The 15,958-nt window shown below is 35.8% G+C and overlaps 1 protein-coding gene across 2 annotated transcripts in view; it reads right to left on the bottom strand.

Moving 5' to 3' along the window:
* LOC117993821 (irregular chiasm C-roughest protein-like) overlaps positions 1-15,958 on the bottom strand; it is a 144,284-nt gene that overhangs the window by 26,095 nt on the left and 102,231 nt on the right. For both annotated transcript variants that reach the window (XM_069507128.1, XM_034981689.2), the window contains 5 exons: positions 12,549-12,624; positions 11,167-11,249; positions 5,819-5,921; positions 4,165-4,298; positions 1,301-1,424 (listed from right to left, as the gene is read on the bottom strand). In XM_069507128.1, the coding sequence (XP_069363229.1) occupies positions 1,301-1,424; positions 4,165-4,298; positions 5,819-5,921; positions 11,167-11,249; positions 12,549-12,624 (520 nt within the window). The remainder of the gene's footprint in view (positions 1-1,300; positions 1,425-4,164; positions 4,299-5,818; positions 5,922-11,166; positions 11,250-12,548; positions 12,625-15,958) is intronic.

Raw genomic sequence — 15,958 nt, 5'->3', positions numbered from 1 at the left:
AAAATGGCGTGCTTCATAAAGTTCCTTGTATTATAATTTATATCTTCTAGAAACTGGCGAAGTACGAAGCGTTTATGCTCAACGTTTCTGATACGAACCGCTAAGGTCTGGAATGCCCTTCCGGTATCTGAATTTCCTGGCAAGTGTAACTTAAATACCTTCTAGGCAAGAGTGAATAAGCGTCTTCTAAGCAAGCGCGCTCCAACCTAAATCTTATCATTGCTCTGTTTCTTATGATCATAATTCGCTATTTGTCACTAGTCAAATCAGTATCTTTTTATCAAACGTCAAAACACGCGCTTAGTGTTTTGTGTGACGCATGCCAGGATTTCTATGAAATACTGGCATGTGATGTCACAATGATTTGACGCACTTTTTAATTTAATCGGTGATTAAAATGGTTATTACACTTAAAACTAACAAAGGACGTGGATTTTACGTATTTTGGAAGATCATCTATTTAAAAATCACTGAGAAGTAATTTATTTTTGACATAGACAAATACCGTATTGTCATCAAGCGCACGCCTATCTCACAATAAAAAAAATGACGTAAGATACGTTGCAATAACACGTTGTGTTTGCCCAGGTCTTTACGGTACGATTGGCAAGTTTAGGAACGAAGATCCAAGTCATTTAGTTCGCTCCAATTCCCCATGACAGAAATTGAACATGGGTGTATTTTGTTATTCTACGTGATAGTGGCGAAAAGATTGTAACCTAAAACCTTTCTCTTTCCAAAACTCATGATTTGATTCAATTATAAAAACCGGCCAAGTGCGAGTCAGGCTCGCACAACGAGGGTTCCGTACAACAGTCGTATTTTTTCGACATTTTGCACGATAATTCAAAAACTATGATGCATAAAAATAAATAAAAATCTGTTTTAGAATGTACAAGTGAAGACCTTTCATATGATACCCCATTTGATATAGTTATCTTACTTCGAATATTGAAAATACTAATTATTAGTTTATGACCACAATTTAATTTTTTTTGTGTAATGTAACCACAAATTCACGGTTTTCAGATTTTCATCTAACGCCAGCTATAAGAACTACCTACCTGCCAATTTTCATGATTCTAGGTCAACGGGAAGTACCCTGTAGGTTTCTTGACAGACCGACAGACAGACAGACAGACAACAAAGTGATCTTATAAGTGTTCCGTTTTTCCTTTTGAGGTACGGAACCCTAAAAACAGAAAAAGCGCTATACATCATTCCATAGTTTATTTATAAACCCACCTTTACAGTGGACTAAAAATAAAACGTCATTAGAGCTTCAGTTTCTATTTCTCACCTTTGATAAATATAGACGCCTCGGCCTCGATTTCATGGTATCCTTCCACGCTCGCCTTACAAAGGTACCGCCCTGAAGTGTGCGTGTCCACGGTAAGCGTCAGGTTTGGCGTCCGGCCCACTCGCTGAAACAAACGGTTTTTTAGACGTATGAACAAAAACAAAAATTTTGAACACACTCTAATTTTATAGGAAGGATTTTTTTTTTTTTTTAAAGAATATTAGCCATTTTTTAAATGACTAATATTCCCCTTTCCTCTCAAATTAAGCGTCAAGCTTGTGCTAGGAGTAGGTACGACAATAGTGCAACGGGCGGGGTTTGAACCGTCGACCTTTCGGTTTTCAGTCCACTCCTATACCGGTAGAGCTATTGAGGCTCTTGTCTTAAGTCTATGTTCATACTGTCACTATAGAGAGAGAGTCTATAAGGGCCAGACCTTCGTTATTTTATAAAAGCTGAAAGATTATCTGCGTATTGTCTTCAACACAGGTAGGGACGATAAGCGACTATAAAGACTATTTGGATGATCGTGGCTTTGGCTCGTAACAAAGATGTACAAAATATTTCGTCAAAGTATTACCTACCTAATTTAATTTATTTAATTTCTTCGGTATAGTATTAGAAATCACGTCATTGCCAAAGCCACTTCATAGTCGCTCATCGTTTCTATCTGTGTTGGGATCAATGCGCATAGAAACTTTCAGCTTTTATAAAATAAATATAGGTCTGCCCCACACGGGCTCTTAGTCTATTATGTTATAATTCAAGTAGGTAAATGCCTACTGTACCTCATAAGTGGAAAAAAATGACGTTGGCGTGTCCAGGAAAATCTTGATAACACTCCTAAGTGAATGTCAGGTAGTGATCGTGTAGTTAAAAAGTCATGTTTAGTTTTAGGCAGCCTATTATTTTCTATAATTTGTTTTGTAGATAAGGTTTTTAAATAATGCAATCTTAACTAGTGAATAATGTTTATAGAGTTATGAATTTTTACCCTTTTGATGTAGGTACCTAACAATTTACAAAGGTAGTGTTTTACGAGAAGTTTATTCGTAGCGGTTTCCAGACAAACGTGGTTTGGTTCTGATCAGTACCCTTATTATAAATGTGAATGTGTGTTTGTTTGTTGGTTTCAGTACCCTTATTATAAACTAGCTTATGCCCGCGACTTCGTCCGCGTGGACTACAAAATTTCAAACCCCTATTTAACCCCCTTAGGAGTTGAATTTTCAAAAATCCTTTCTTAGCGGATGCCTACGTCATAATAGCTATCAGCCCGATCTGTCTAGTAGTTTGAGCTGTGCGTTGATAGATCCGTCAGTCAGTCAGTCAGTCAGTCACTTTCTCCTTTTATATATGTAGATGTGAAAGTGTGTTTGTTTGTTGGTTTATTGGTTTGTTGATTTGTTGGTTTGTCTTTCAATCACGTCGCAACGGTGCAACGGATTGACGTGATTTTTTGCATGGGTATAGATAAAGACATGGAGAGTGACATAGGCTACTTTTCATCTCGGAAAATCAAACAGTTCCCACGGGATCTTTAAAAACCTAATTCCACGCGGACGAAGTCGCGGGCATCAGCCAGTCTTTTGATAAAACAATTTCTGAAATCGAATGATTAGTTTCGGAAATGACTGTCTACAAACTTTCAAAAACCCTTTTATAATATTAACGAAGAAGGTTAGGACCAGTTCGCAGGTTAAAGTTGTGTCAAATACCAATACAAGCTCTTTTGAAATCCAAGGTACGATATGACGTATGTCTGCTGGTAATAAATCTCCGATATTGAATGGAGACTCTCTGGAAGTTATCAATTTGCACATTGCAGCATTATTGGAGCGGAACTGAACTGGCACTCGTGACGTAATAGGCACTCATTAATTTTCTAGTACCTAGTCAAGCATGTTGCTTATTAGCTCAGAACGATCTTATTACGATATCTACGTAGATATCGATTTAAATGTTCTAGTTTTTTTTTGTATCCTGCTTTTTAATGGCTATTCACTGATCTCTGTTTAACTGATATTGATATTATAACTAAGTTGTGTATAAATTATATTGCTTATCTATTTTTATCCCACAAAAATATTGAAGATTTCCAAAAAACCTTAGTCCACGTGGCCGAAACTGGGCATCATCTAGTGCATACGAGATGTAACCAGAACGCTAGCAAAAACTACTTAAACACAATCCAATATTAATAAGCCTCAATAGCTGAACGGGTAAAGGAGTGGACCGCAATGTAGGTATAGCGTGCAAAACTCGGGTCAGTGCCCCGCCTACGAAGCGGCATTGACTCCGAGTGGCCCACTTTCGCAACATTCGTTGACCTCTAGCGTGAGTCATATGTTTTATTTGCAATATATCGTAAACTTTAACAAAATATAGGACTTTTTGCATTTTTTGCGTTTTTTTTTGTGGTATCATATCGTAATCATCAGTACTATCACCTGTCTTCGTTTTTGCCTGCGTTCATATTAGTGTAGATTTTGTACCACAAATTCAAAGATCTCCCACGAGTTTTTCAATTCAATTCAATTAAATTTTATTTTTTTGCTGATACAGGTATACAAACAGATATATTAGAGCATCAATAGCTCAACTGGTAAAGGAGTGGACTGAAAACCGAAAGGTCGACGGTTAAAACCCCGCGCGTTGCACTATTGTCGTACCTACTCCTAGCACAAGCTTCACGCTTAGTTGGAGAGGAAAAAGGGGAATAGTCATTTAACATGGCTAATGTTCTTTTTTTAAAAAAAAAAACATAACAATACATTGGTCCAACTGCACCAATGCTTCAAAAAACCTAAATCCACGTGGACGTCTTAAGACATGGACATCCATCTAGTGCTTTAAATACTTACTAGATTAGTGTCTTCTTCATAATGCAGCCATCTTATTTCCGGTGCAGGAAACCCGTCGACATCACAGCTCAGTGTTACTTGTTTGCCCACTTCCGCTTCTACGTCTTTGGGGAGGCTCCTAAATGATGGGGGATCTATGGAAAAATGGAATTGTTTTATGGTTTGGTTTTATCAATTTTCAAAGCGCAGTGGTGTGTTCAAAGTTGTCTGCATTTTGGCTATTATATATTTTTTTTAAATTACCACCACAAAGAATGTTTAACAAATCCAATTTGGACACAGCAAAAAACCACGAAGGTTTAAAAAGTGTGTCATTCCGTCTACTTCTTAATATATAATAATAGTGCTTCTATAAACAATTTACATTGTTTATAGAAACACTTATTACATTACATTTCATACAAAAATGTGGATCATTACAATTTGTTAATTTAATAGGATTTTAGCTTATATTTTAAATTACATCTAGTTAGTTCATTTCTAATGTTGTTATCTAAAGTATTTATTAGGAGAGGGATTATGTATGCACTGGTGCGCTCACCGTATTTGTTTTTTGAAGGTATGGTTGTTAGGTAAATGAAGCCAGTGGGGTTTTAACGATGAACGAAAACATCACGAGGAATTTTGCATGCCTGTAAGTGATTAAGATGATGATGTAGGAGTTACGGTTTTAAGGCAAAATAGGATCTCAGACGCGTTTATTCTGGTTTAGAATAGAATAGAAAAGAATAATGTTTATTTGAGGTATATAGGTGGTACATGGTGTAGGCAATATCGTCCTGTACAGCAGTGCAACAACTCGAACAGGTAAGCCACTCAGCTTGTGTTGAGACGTTGGCGTCGGGCCCCTCAGACACAAACCTCTATAGCAAATATCTGAGGTACCAGACGCCTCAACGTTGATTTTCAGTGACCGCCTTTTAAATACTACACAAACGTCAGTGGCATAGAATATATAAAGTTGGCGAGTAAATGGATATATAAAATGAAATAAAGTGTTTAAAGTTTTTTATTTTGAAGTGATTTAGGGCATAAAAGAAGAAATAAGAAGATATAAAACATTGAAATAGATGTTGTAAATTGTAAGAATAGGAAAATTGTATGATAGTTTTTTTTTTTGTATAATAAAGAAAAAAAAATAGGATAGCTCGCAAGGTGTGGATGAGGAAGTGAAATTTGGTAAGATAAATAAATTAAATAAATTTTGACTAAATCTGTAACTTTTGAATATGTTGGAATATTTTGATTTTATAGGAAAAATATCAGTAAAAGGAAAAACTTGGACGTCCTGTTTGAGATATATATTTGAAGTAAGTTAATAAGTCATCGAACGTAAAACAAAGGATTTTAGAAAGAATAAGAATAAGAATATATTTAAATATAAACAATTTAGTTTACAGCCAGTTCCAACAGAATATTTAAAAGATGTATTTGAATTTTACTTTAAAAGCGCCAGAAGTCTGTGGGTTTAGTTACAAAATTAAAATATTATGCTTGAATTCGTCTTGTGTTTAGTTAGATACCTAAAAACTTAATTAGCAGTTTTAACGGAATAATAAAAATATGAAGGTGAACCTTTTAAGCGCGACACAGAAAATTAAATTTCTCTTTTTTTATTTAATTTCTTGGAAAACGCATAAGGAAAAAAGCTCACAAGTAATCTCGAGGATCTCCGTCTCCTCGCTCTTGCCGACCTCGTTGAAGACCATACACTTCAGGACTGCCCCGTTGTAAGCACGGGAAATGTTCGTCATTTTCTGGAACAAAATAACATGCGTTATTAAAACAGAAAACATATATTTAAAAGTAGCTTATGCCCGCGACATCGTCCGCGTGGACTACACAAACTTGAAACCCCTATTTCACTCCCTTAGGGGTTGAATTTTTGAAATCCTTTTTTTATTTTATTTATTTATCACCGACAACTTCCATACATAAAAGACCACACATTTAAATACATACAATAAACAGTATGGTCGTCAATTACAGGTGAAACTTTGCTTATAAACTAACATGCACTAACTTACAGACTAACAGATTAAAGTATAGATTAACTTAATAACAGGCAGACTTAATAACGTACAGAGTAACTTGACAGATTAACAGTAGGTAAAAATAAAATAGTTAAATATGTAAAGGAATTTAAATTTAAAGAAAAATATAGATATAACTACTTAACAAAATATAACTAACAAAATATCCACGATTAATGGTCTCCAATTTGATCACAATTAATATTTTTTTTAAATTAAATTTTCTTAGCGGATGCCTACGTCATAATAGCTATCTGCATGCCAAATTTCAGCCCGATCCGTCCACTAGTTTCAGCTGTGCGTTGATAGATCAGTCAGTCAGTCAGTCACCTTTTCCTTTTATATAAATTTAGATGTTGAAAATATTCATACGAGATTTTTTGCTTTTGCTCAGTAGTGGGCCGGAAATAGGTTGATCATGATGATGATGATAGACTAGCGATCAACCGTGGCTTCATTCTCGAGAGGATTTCTAAAAAATCAAGATTTCTAGGTTCACGAGTTCGGACTGGGCGTTGATGAATCAGTCAGTAAGTCAGTCAAGCTTTCCTTTTTATACTCATACTGGCTGATGCCCACGACTTCATACGCGTGGATTTAGGTTTTCAAAAATCCCGTCCTTTTGATTTTCCGGGATAAATAGTAGCCATACCATAATTACTCTCCAGATTTTTATCTATACTCATGCAAAAAATCACAATGATTCGTAGCTCCGTTGCGACGTGATTGAAGGACAACCCAACAAACAAACAAATAAACCATCTAACAAACACACTTTCGCATTCATAATAATATGGGTAGAGATTATCATTTAACAAAAGTTAAACATTAAATTCCAAGTCAAGAACTTTTGGGCTACATAAACAAACGATTAGAATTTGAAAAAAAGGGGTGGATAGTGGGGTACGTTGGCGAAGTGAGTGGAAGAAGAAGACACGTTGTGCCGACCCCACGTAGCGTGGGATAAGGTAAGCAAAAGAAGAAGAATTCGAAAAAGATTCAGAAATACATTAGCTTAGTTAGTATTTAAGAATTAAGGCTTATTAAGGCTATTTATTTTCTGAAAATTCCAAAAAAATACACTATTTATAGTACAAAGTAGTAGCAAAGTGAGTAATCGAGGAATAAAGTACATAAAATATTAAAAAACAAGTTCGCAAAACTGTTAAACTGAGAAATTAAAAGTGCTTATAAATTGCTAAATAGAATTTTTGCGGCGAATTTTTCGAGTTTAAATCTCTTTAGCGACAACTTGACAACTTCCGTAGTACGGTTTAGTTCAGGAAAATACCTTTGGAAATTGTTTTATTTTTATTCAATTAGGGTAAATCCATTGTTTTTATCTTTAAAAAGCATTTTTGTTTTCAATCTGATATTTTTAAGGGGCTTTTACAGATAGTCTGTATGCCAGCCCCAACGTTACAAACCAAATTAAAATCAAACTACATAAATAAATTTAAAACTATATCAATTTGAGAGAATCACTAACAAATTTATACACTTTCATTGCCGAAATGCTCGAAGGTTTGTGTCGTATTGCATCGCAATGTATTCTGACGCAATCCTCAAGTAGGTACATCTAAATATATAAAAGGAAAAGGTGACTGACTGACTGATTGACTGACTGACTGGCTGACTGATCTATCAACGCACAGCTCAAACTACTGGAAGGATCGGGCTGAAATTTGGCATGCAGATAGCTATAATGACGTAGGCATCCGTTAAGAAAGGATTTTTGAAAATTCGACCCCTAAGGGGGTGAAATATGGGGTTTGAAATTTGTGTAGTCCACGCTAACAAGTTGCGAGCATAAGCTAGTATAATATAATACTCATATATAAAGTATAAAAAAACTTGAAAATAATACAGAAGAATTGTGAAACTACCATCGATATAAATGACAAAATATAGTCAAGCGAACAAAATTTTTCACGGTTTAGAAACCAAATAAATCAGCGCCACCTCTTAGATACTAATGAACGACCCGTTTGAAATCCAGACGTCACTGAAGTTGCATTAGTGCGAAACACCACTCAGTTGGTGCCATTTAGTTTGTTCAATAACCCTGTCCATACTAAGTAATATATAAGTAAATGGAAACTACAATATAAGAACTTTAATTGTTAAATGAAATTCTCGTGGCGAATTTTCGAGTTTAAATCTCAATCTCGTAATAGCGGCGAGTTGTCAAGTCCCCCGTAAGAAGGCTTAGTTGGGCAGCGTACATTTGAGAACTGTTTTATTCAATTAGGGAAAAGCTTTTTGTTTTTAACTGACAGATCTCTGAAATCATTTTCCTAAATCATTTTCCTTTCTTTTATGTTTGCCTAATTGTACAAGCCTCAAGGGAAGACATTGGATTCCAAGAATTGTTTATTTTTCTTGTTTGAAAGTCCGAGTTATAAATAAATTATTTAGTACTTTAGTACCCTTATTATAAATGCGAAAGTGTGTTTGTTTGTTGGTTTGTTTTTCAATCACGTCGCAACGGAGCAATAGATTGATGTGATTTTTTCAAATCAAATAATCAAATCTTTTTTGCATGGGTATAGTCAAAGACTTGGAGAATGACATAGGCTACTTTTAATAGCCCGACTAGTTTCGAGCCCATCCGGGGGCCTTCTTCATCGGACTCAGTTCGCGCACGCGTTACGGTTGAGACCCCAAAACAAAACGGCCCCGGATGGCTTCGAAACTAGTCGGGCTAACGTCGACGAAATACGTGAGTAAAGCCGTTTTATCATACTTGTAAATATACAATACCCACGACTAAGTACAAGTGAATTTAGATTTTCTACTCCCGGGGAAACTGTGATTTTCCGAGACAACATTATCTTAATATGTCTTTCCCTGATGGAATGCAAGCTAATTCTGTACCAAATTTCATCAAAGTCTGTTTAACGGATGGGCCGTGAAAATCTAGGAGACAGACAGACGCGCATTCGCTTTTATAATATGGATTACAAGTTAACAAATACACATTATAAAGGTGAAATATTACTGTTTAAATATTCGTATAACACCCAAAATCCAAATAAAACAAAGTCGCGAAGTCAAGGCATTAAACGTATAATTGCTAAATGAAATTCTCTGGGCGGATTTTTCTTCGAGTGTAAAATCTCTTAACAACATCTTGACAAGTTCTGCAAGAAAATTTAGTTGAAGGACTTGATAACTGGTTTTATTCAGAACTAGCTTATGGCCGTGATTTCGTCCGCGTGGACTAGGTGCACTAAATACCTATAATAACAGTTAGACCATCGTCCGTGCGGATTAGCAGAAGGGGCGGACCAACAAATTCCTAAAAACGCATCGGCGGTTCCTTTGCAAATGTTCATGGGCGGCGGTAATCACTTAACATCAGGTGACCCGCCTGCTCGTTTGCTCGCTATCTCTATTTAAAAAAAACCGGCCAAGTGCGAGTCAGGCTCGCGCAATGAGGGTTCCGTACTACAGTCGTATTTTTTCGATATTTTGCACGATAATTCAAAAACTATGATGCATAAAAATAAATAAAATTTGTTTTAGAATGTACAGGTGAAGACCTTTCATATGATATCCCACTTGATATAGTCACTCACTTCGAAAGTTGAAAATACTAATTATTAGTTCATAACCTCAATTTAATTTTTTTGTATGATCTAACCCTAAATTCACGGTTTTCAGATTATTTCCCAAATTTCAGCTATAAGATCTACCTACCTGCCAAATTTCATGATTCTAGGTCAACGGGAAGTACCCTGTACGTTTCTTGACAGACAGACAGAAAGACAGATAGACAACAAAGTGATCCTATAAGGGTTCCGTTTTTCCTTTTGAGGTACGGAACCCTAAAAAGACTTCACATACCTTTGAGAACATTATGGAGAACTCTCAGGCATGCAGGTTTCCTCACGATATTTTCCTCCATCATTAAAGGAAATTTTTAAGTGTTTGCTTAAAACGCACATTTGTACCCTACCTCACTCCGAAAAGTTAGAGGTTCGTGCCCGGGATCAAACCCCTGGTCACCCAATTAGAAGGTATCACTAGAGCTACTTCTTTTAAAACCTACCATCATGCTAATTAATATAATAATTATTATTGTACTAGCTGGTGCGCGCGACTTCATACGCCTGCATTAAGGTTTTTAAAAATCCTGTGGGAACTTTTTGATTTTCCGGGATAAAAGTAGCCTGTGTCACTCTCTAGGTCTTAAACTACACCCATGCAAAAAATTACGTCGATCCGTTACTCAGTTGCGACGTGATTGAAGGACAACGCAATTAACAAATACACTTTCGCATTTATAATAAGATTTATATTATTATTTATAACTAGCTGCCCCGGCGAACTTCGTACCGCCTAACAGTCGATATCAGGATTTTTTTAAAATTTTTCTCTCCGTAAGAACCATCCCCGTACTTCAAGGAATATTATGAAAAAGGAATTAGCGAAATCGGTTCAGCTGTTCTCGAGATTTGCGATCAGCAACACATTCAGCGATTCATTTTTATTTTTAGGGTTCCGTATTCCTTATTGGATCACTTTGTTGTCTGTCTGTCTGTCTGTCCGTCAAGAAACCTACAGGGTACTTCCCGTTGACCTAGAATCATGAAATTTGGCAGGTAGGTAAATCTTATAGCTGACATTTGGGGAAAAATCTGAAAACAAAAAAATTAAATTGTGGTCATGAACTAATAATTAGTATTTTCAACTTTCGAAGTGAGATAACTATATCAAGTGGGGTATCATATGAAAGGTATTCATCTGTAGATTCTAAAACAGATTTTTATTTATTTTTATGCATCATAGTTTTTGAATTATCGTGCAAAACGTCGAAAAAATATGACTGTAGTACGGAACCCTCATTGCGCGAGCCTGACTCGCACTTGGCCGGTTTTTTATATAATATAAAGATATACCAATTTTTCTGTCTCCTAACCGCGCCGGTGAAGAAGTTTCACTTAAAAATATTTCAATAACTCACCAGTTCCGAACTATTCCCAATAATTGACTCGTTCATAACCCATCTGAAAGTCAGATTGCCCGGATTTGCATCAGCCGTACAGCCTGTGGAATAAAAAAATACCGTGAGTACTTAAACTAAAAAAATTCAATTCATATTCAAATTAATCCATACTTCCGTACTTTAATAATATTATGAGTATGAATTCGAAAGTGTATAATTATAGTTTGTTTGTACTTTTTTAGAGTTCCGTACCTCAAAAGGAAAAACGGAACCCTTGTTTGTCTGTCTGTCTGACGGTCTGTCAAGAAACCAACAGGGTACTTCCCGTTGACCTAGAACCATGTAGGTAGGGCTTTTATCAGACATTAGGGGAAAAATCTGAAACCGTGCATTTTGTCACATCACAAGAAAAAAATTAAAATGTGTTTCGAACAGATATTGCTATTTTCGACATTCAAAGTAAGATTGCTATATCAAGTGGGGTATCATATGAAAGGGCTTTCCCCTGTACATTCTAAAACAGATTTTTATTTATTTTTATATATAATAGTTTTGATTGAACCCTCAGTGCGCGAGTCCGATTCGCACTTGACCGGTTTTTTTTCTTCTCAACCGATTTCAACGGGCACAACGTTTAAACACTGCCTTTTACCCCAAGAGCTTTATATTTCGGCTGCCAGAGAAGGGCATACCTACTTTTATCTCAGAAAAATATACAGGGTGAAACCAGAACGCTAGCAAAAACTTAGCGTTATTGTTATACTACCTAAACACAATCCAATACCAATAACCATTTGCCTCATTTTGTAGTTTTAGTGATTTAGTATTTTTCAAACACGCAATGTATAGCGTGCAAAACTCGGGTCAATGCCCCGCCTACGTCGCGGATTGACTCTGAGTGGCGTACTTACGCAACGTTCGTTAACCTCTAGCGTCAGTCAGATGTTGTATTTGCAATATATCGTAAACTTTTACTATTTTTTTTCACATTTTTGTTTGTGGTATCATAATATCAGTAATCATCAGTACTGTCTGCTGTCTTCCTTTCTAACACCGTTCTAAATGCATCCTGTTTTTAGATAGTGTGACTTTAAAAACGAAGCCGCAGGCAAAATTTTTAATATAAGTCCCGCAAATTGCTAATGCGCGTGGCCGCCATTTTAGTGACGTCAGCACTAGACAGAGGTTTCGAGCTGATGGTATATTTTTATTTCGGCTGACGTCAAAATGATGTAATTTCGATGTTAATGAGACATGGTTCCAGCGCAATAGCAATTTGCGGGACATATAGTACCTAAATACACGAGTGTTTCAATACCCAATTATATAGAATTTCATACAGTGCTTTATCTCAAAATCCATACAATCTAATTTTAAATTAATCAAAAATCAAGTCTCACTTATAACGACGTCTTGTCCTTCGGGTATCCTTCGCCCGGATTTAATCCGTATCTTCACTTTCGGCGCGTATTTCACCTGCGAACAAAGAAAATCAATTTTCAACTTAATTATTCAGAGAAACAAGTTACAACCCTAAGGAAATAAGAGCTTATTCAGGGGAAGCTGTTTATATACTGGAGTTAGAGGATTAGGGTGGAAGCATATTTATAAAATACGTCTAGCGTTACACTACTAATAACCAACGTAGATGCAAGAACTGCAAGAAGGATAAGCACGTATCAAAAACTCCATAGGATACGTGTTTTTTTTTTCATCTTAATTTTTTGGGATCTTTTAATCACTATGTGACTATGTCAGATCCATAATAACCTAATTACACTTCTCTCTATTTTTTAACTTAGTACATAATATTCTTACGTTTCTATTATCCTTAAAATAAATTCAAAAAGAGTTCTCGCGGCTGTGGAAAAGGCATCGCAAGGGTGTACCTAAATTTAATAAATTAAAAAATTAATTAAGTCTTAGTTATTTCATTACCTTAATTTATTTTGCCCCTCTTATCAGTTATCTCTCTTCTCTTTTATCGTTTCTTATCATAAATTAATAATGTAAGGCGCTATTATCTCCAAATCGGATAAGACAAAGTCGCAATCAACCATTGTCTGTATAATCGCTTAAATTCTAAACTTCCTGGAGAATTACAATGCGGGTTACGCCATCATTAGGAAATTTCACGATGAAGATTTATTATGTAAAACACGAAATAATAACTATAATAAAAAGGTATATCCATGCCCATCCGTGCGAAGCCGGGGCGAATGAGCTAGTATAATCTTACTGCTCTCTACATCAGTACACAATAAAACAAACCAATAAACCAACAAACAAACACACTTTCGCATTTATAATAAGGGTACTGAAATTATAATAAGGGCACTCAAATAAAGGTACTGATAATAAGGGCCTACATTTCTATTACCTTTTAAATAAATCACAGTAAAATACCTTAAATAACCCTTTCATTAACTCTAGGTCTACAAAATCTAGGCTAGGTTAGACAAACAAGTCTCTAACCGTTTAAATAAACCGTTTAGGATAATTAGACAATAACATGTCAAAGTCAAAGTCAAAGTCAAATGATTTATTCAAAATAGGTAATAAATTACTCTTATTGATTGTCTGGTATAGTGTTAGATTTGTAAGATAATATAGTGGTGATAATTATAACGCAAACTTAAAACTAAAGCTACGAGGGTTCCAAACGCGCCCAGGTCTGAGAAGAGCCCACAACAAACTCAGCCGGGTATTCTTTTTATTATCACCACTTTACAAATTTATTGAAACTTATTAGAACTATCACAAAGTCGTTAAGCAACTCATTCCCAAGCTTGCTTATCATTTAAATAATCCTTTACATTGTAATAGGATTTTTCAATTAGTTTACGTTTTATGAAAACTTTGAACTTGTTGAGAGACATCTCCAATATGTCTTCTGGAAGCTTATTATAGAAACGTATGGAATTACGAGCAAATGAATTGCTAACTTTACTGAGCCTAGAGGCGGGAATTACAAGTTTATTTTTATTTCTAGTATTTATATTATGACAGTCACTTTTTTTTTTAAATTTATTTATGTTTTTATGTACGTACAGTAAATTTTCAAAAATATATTGATTATGCACTGTCATAATTTTAACTTCCCTAAATTTAGTTCTCAGCGACTCTCGTGGCCCCATACTGTATATGGCTCGAACAGCCCTTTTCTGCAGCACAAAAATAGAATTAATATCAGCAGCATTACCCCATAATAATATACCATATGACATAATGCTGTGAAAGTAACTAAAATATACTAGTCTCGCAGTTTCTATGTCTGTCAACTGGCGAATCTTTTTTACCGCATATGCGGCAGAACTAAGTCTGTTCGATAAGTTATTTATATGAGAGCCCCATTGAAGTTTTGCATCTAACGTTATTCCAAGAAAAATAGCGGTATCCACTAAATCTAATTCCTCATTATTAAGTTGCACAGTGGTTTTCACCTGCTTAACATTTGGTAAAGTGAATTTAATACACTTTGTCTTTTTCCCGTTGAGAAGCAGGTTATTAGCTTCGAACCACTGTACTAACTTGGTGAGAGAATTGTTTACTTCATCAAAAGTTGTTAAGTATCGATTGATTTTAAATAAAAGTGATGTATCATCAGCAAACAAGACTATCCCGTAATTGTCCTTAGCGAGGTAAGGAAGGTCATTGATGTAAATAAGGAACAGAAAAGGTCCTAAGATGGAACCTTGTGGCACCCCCATTTTTACAACGGATCCGGGAGATCGCTTTCCATTCACGTCTACCCTTTGTATTCTATCATTTAGGTAAGAACTCATCAATTCCAATGCTGCACCCCTAATTCCATAATGGTGCAATTTCGCGACCAATGTTTCATGATCAACGCAGTCGAAAGCCTTGGATAAATCACATAAAACGCCAAGCGCATCACGTGATTCCTCCCAGGCTTCAAATATATTTAGTATTAACTCAACACCAGCATCGGTTGTTGAGCGACCCCGTGTAAAACCAAACTGTTTGGTGTGAAATAAATCATTAATGTTGAAAAAATTAAGCAGTTGAGTTAAAATTATTTTTTCAAAGATTTTACTAAAAGTGGGTAGTACAGATATCGGTCTGAAGTTAGTGGGGTCACTAGTACTACCTGATTTAAATAATGGAATTATTTTACTATGTTTCATTAAGTCTAGAAACTCACCACAGTCAACACAATTATTGAATATTAATGCTAACTCGGGTGCAACAATATCAATTAATGATTTCACAACGTTAACGGAAATGCCCCACAGATCATTTGTTTTCTTATTATTAATTGTGTAACATGTTTACCGTTAACCTTGTTTCTAACGATTATGTATAGACAGTTTAATTGCTGTTTTAAAATAGTTAAATTAGTACCTAGGTAGGTATAACTGGCATTGAGGGTGGTAGGTATGGCCTGGTTTTAATAGGTCATACCACCCCCTGCAACCTTCTACTGTAAGGGTTAGTACGTATTGTGACGTCTCTGGCACTCTACACTCTAAAAGATAAGATGGTACAACGCCACGATTATTTAAACTTCGTCGTCCCTGATGATTTTTCCCTGTGATCCCCATCACACTATGCGCAGATAATCTTTTTTTTTATTCAGATACAAGTTAGCCCTTGACTGCAATCTCACCTGGTGGTAAGTGATGATACAGTCTAAGATGATAGCGGGCTAACCTGGAAGGGGTAGTGCAGTTTTTATTAAACCCATACCCCTTTGGTTTCTACACGGCATCGTACCGGAACGCTAAATCGCTTGGTGGCACGGCTTTGCCGGTAGGGTGGTAACTAGCCACGGCCGAGGCCTCCCACC

Source organism: Maniola hyperantus, chromosome 25 (genome assembly GCF_902806685.2).
Source record: "Maniola hyperantus chromosome 25, iAphHyp1.2, whole genome shotgun sequence".
In the NCBI taxonomy this organism is placed as follows: domain Eukaryota; kingdom Metazoa; phylum Arthropoda; class Insecta; order Lepidoptera; family Nymphalidae; genus Maniola; species Maniola hyperantus.
Note: the sequence above shows the minus strand (reverse complement) of the source record. Positions and strands in the feature narration are given on the sequence as shown.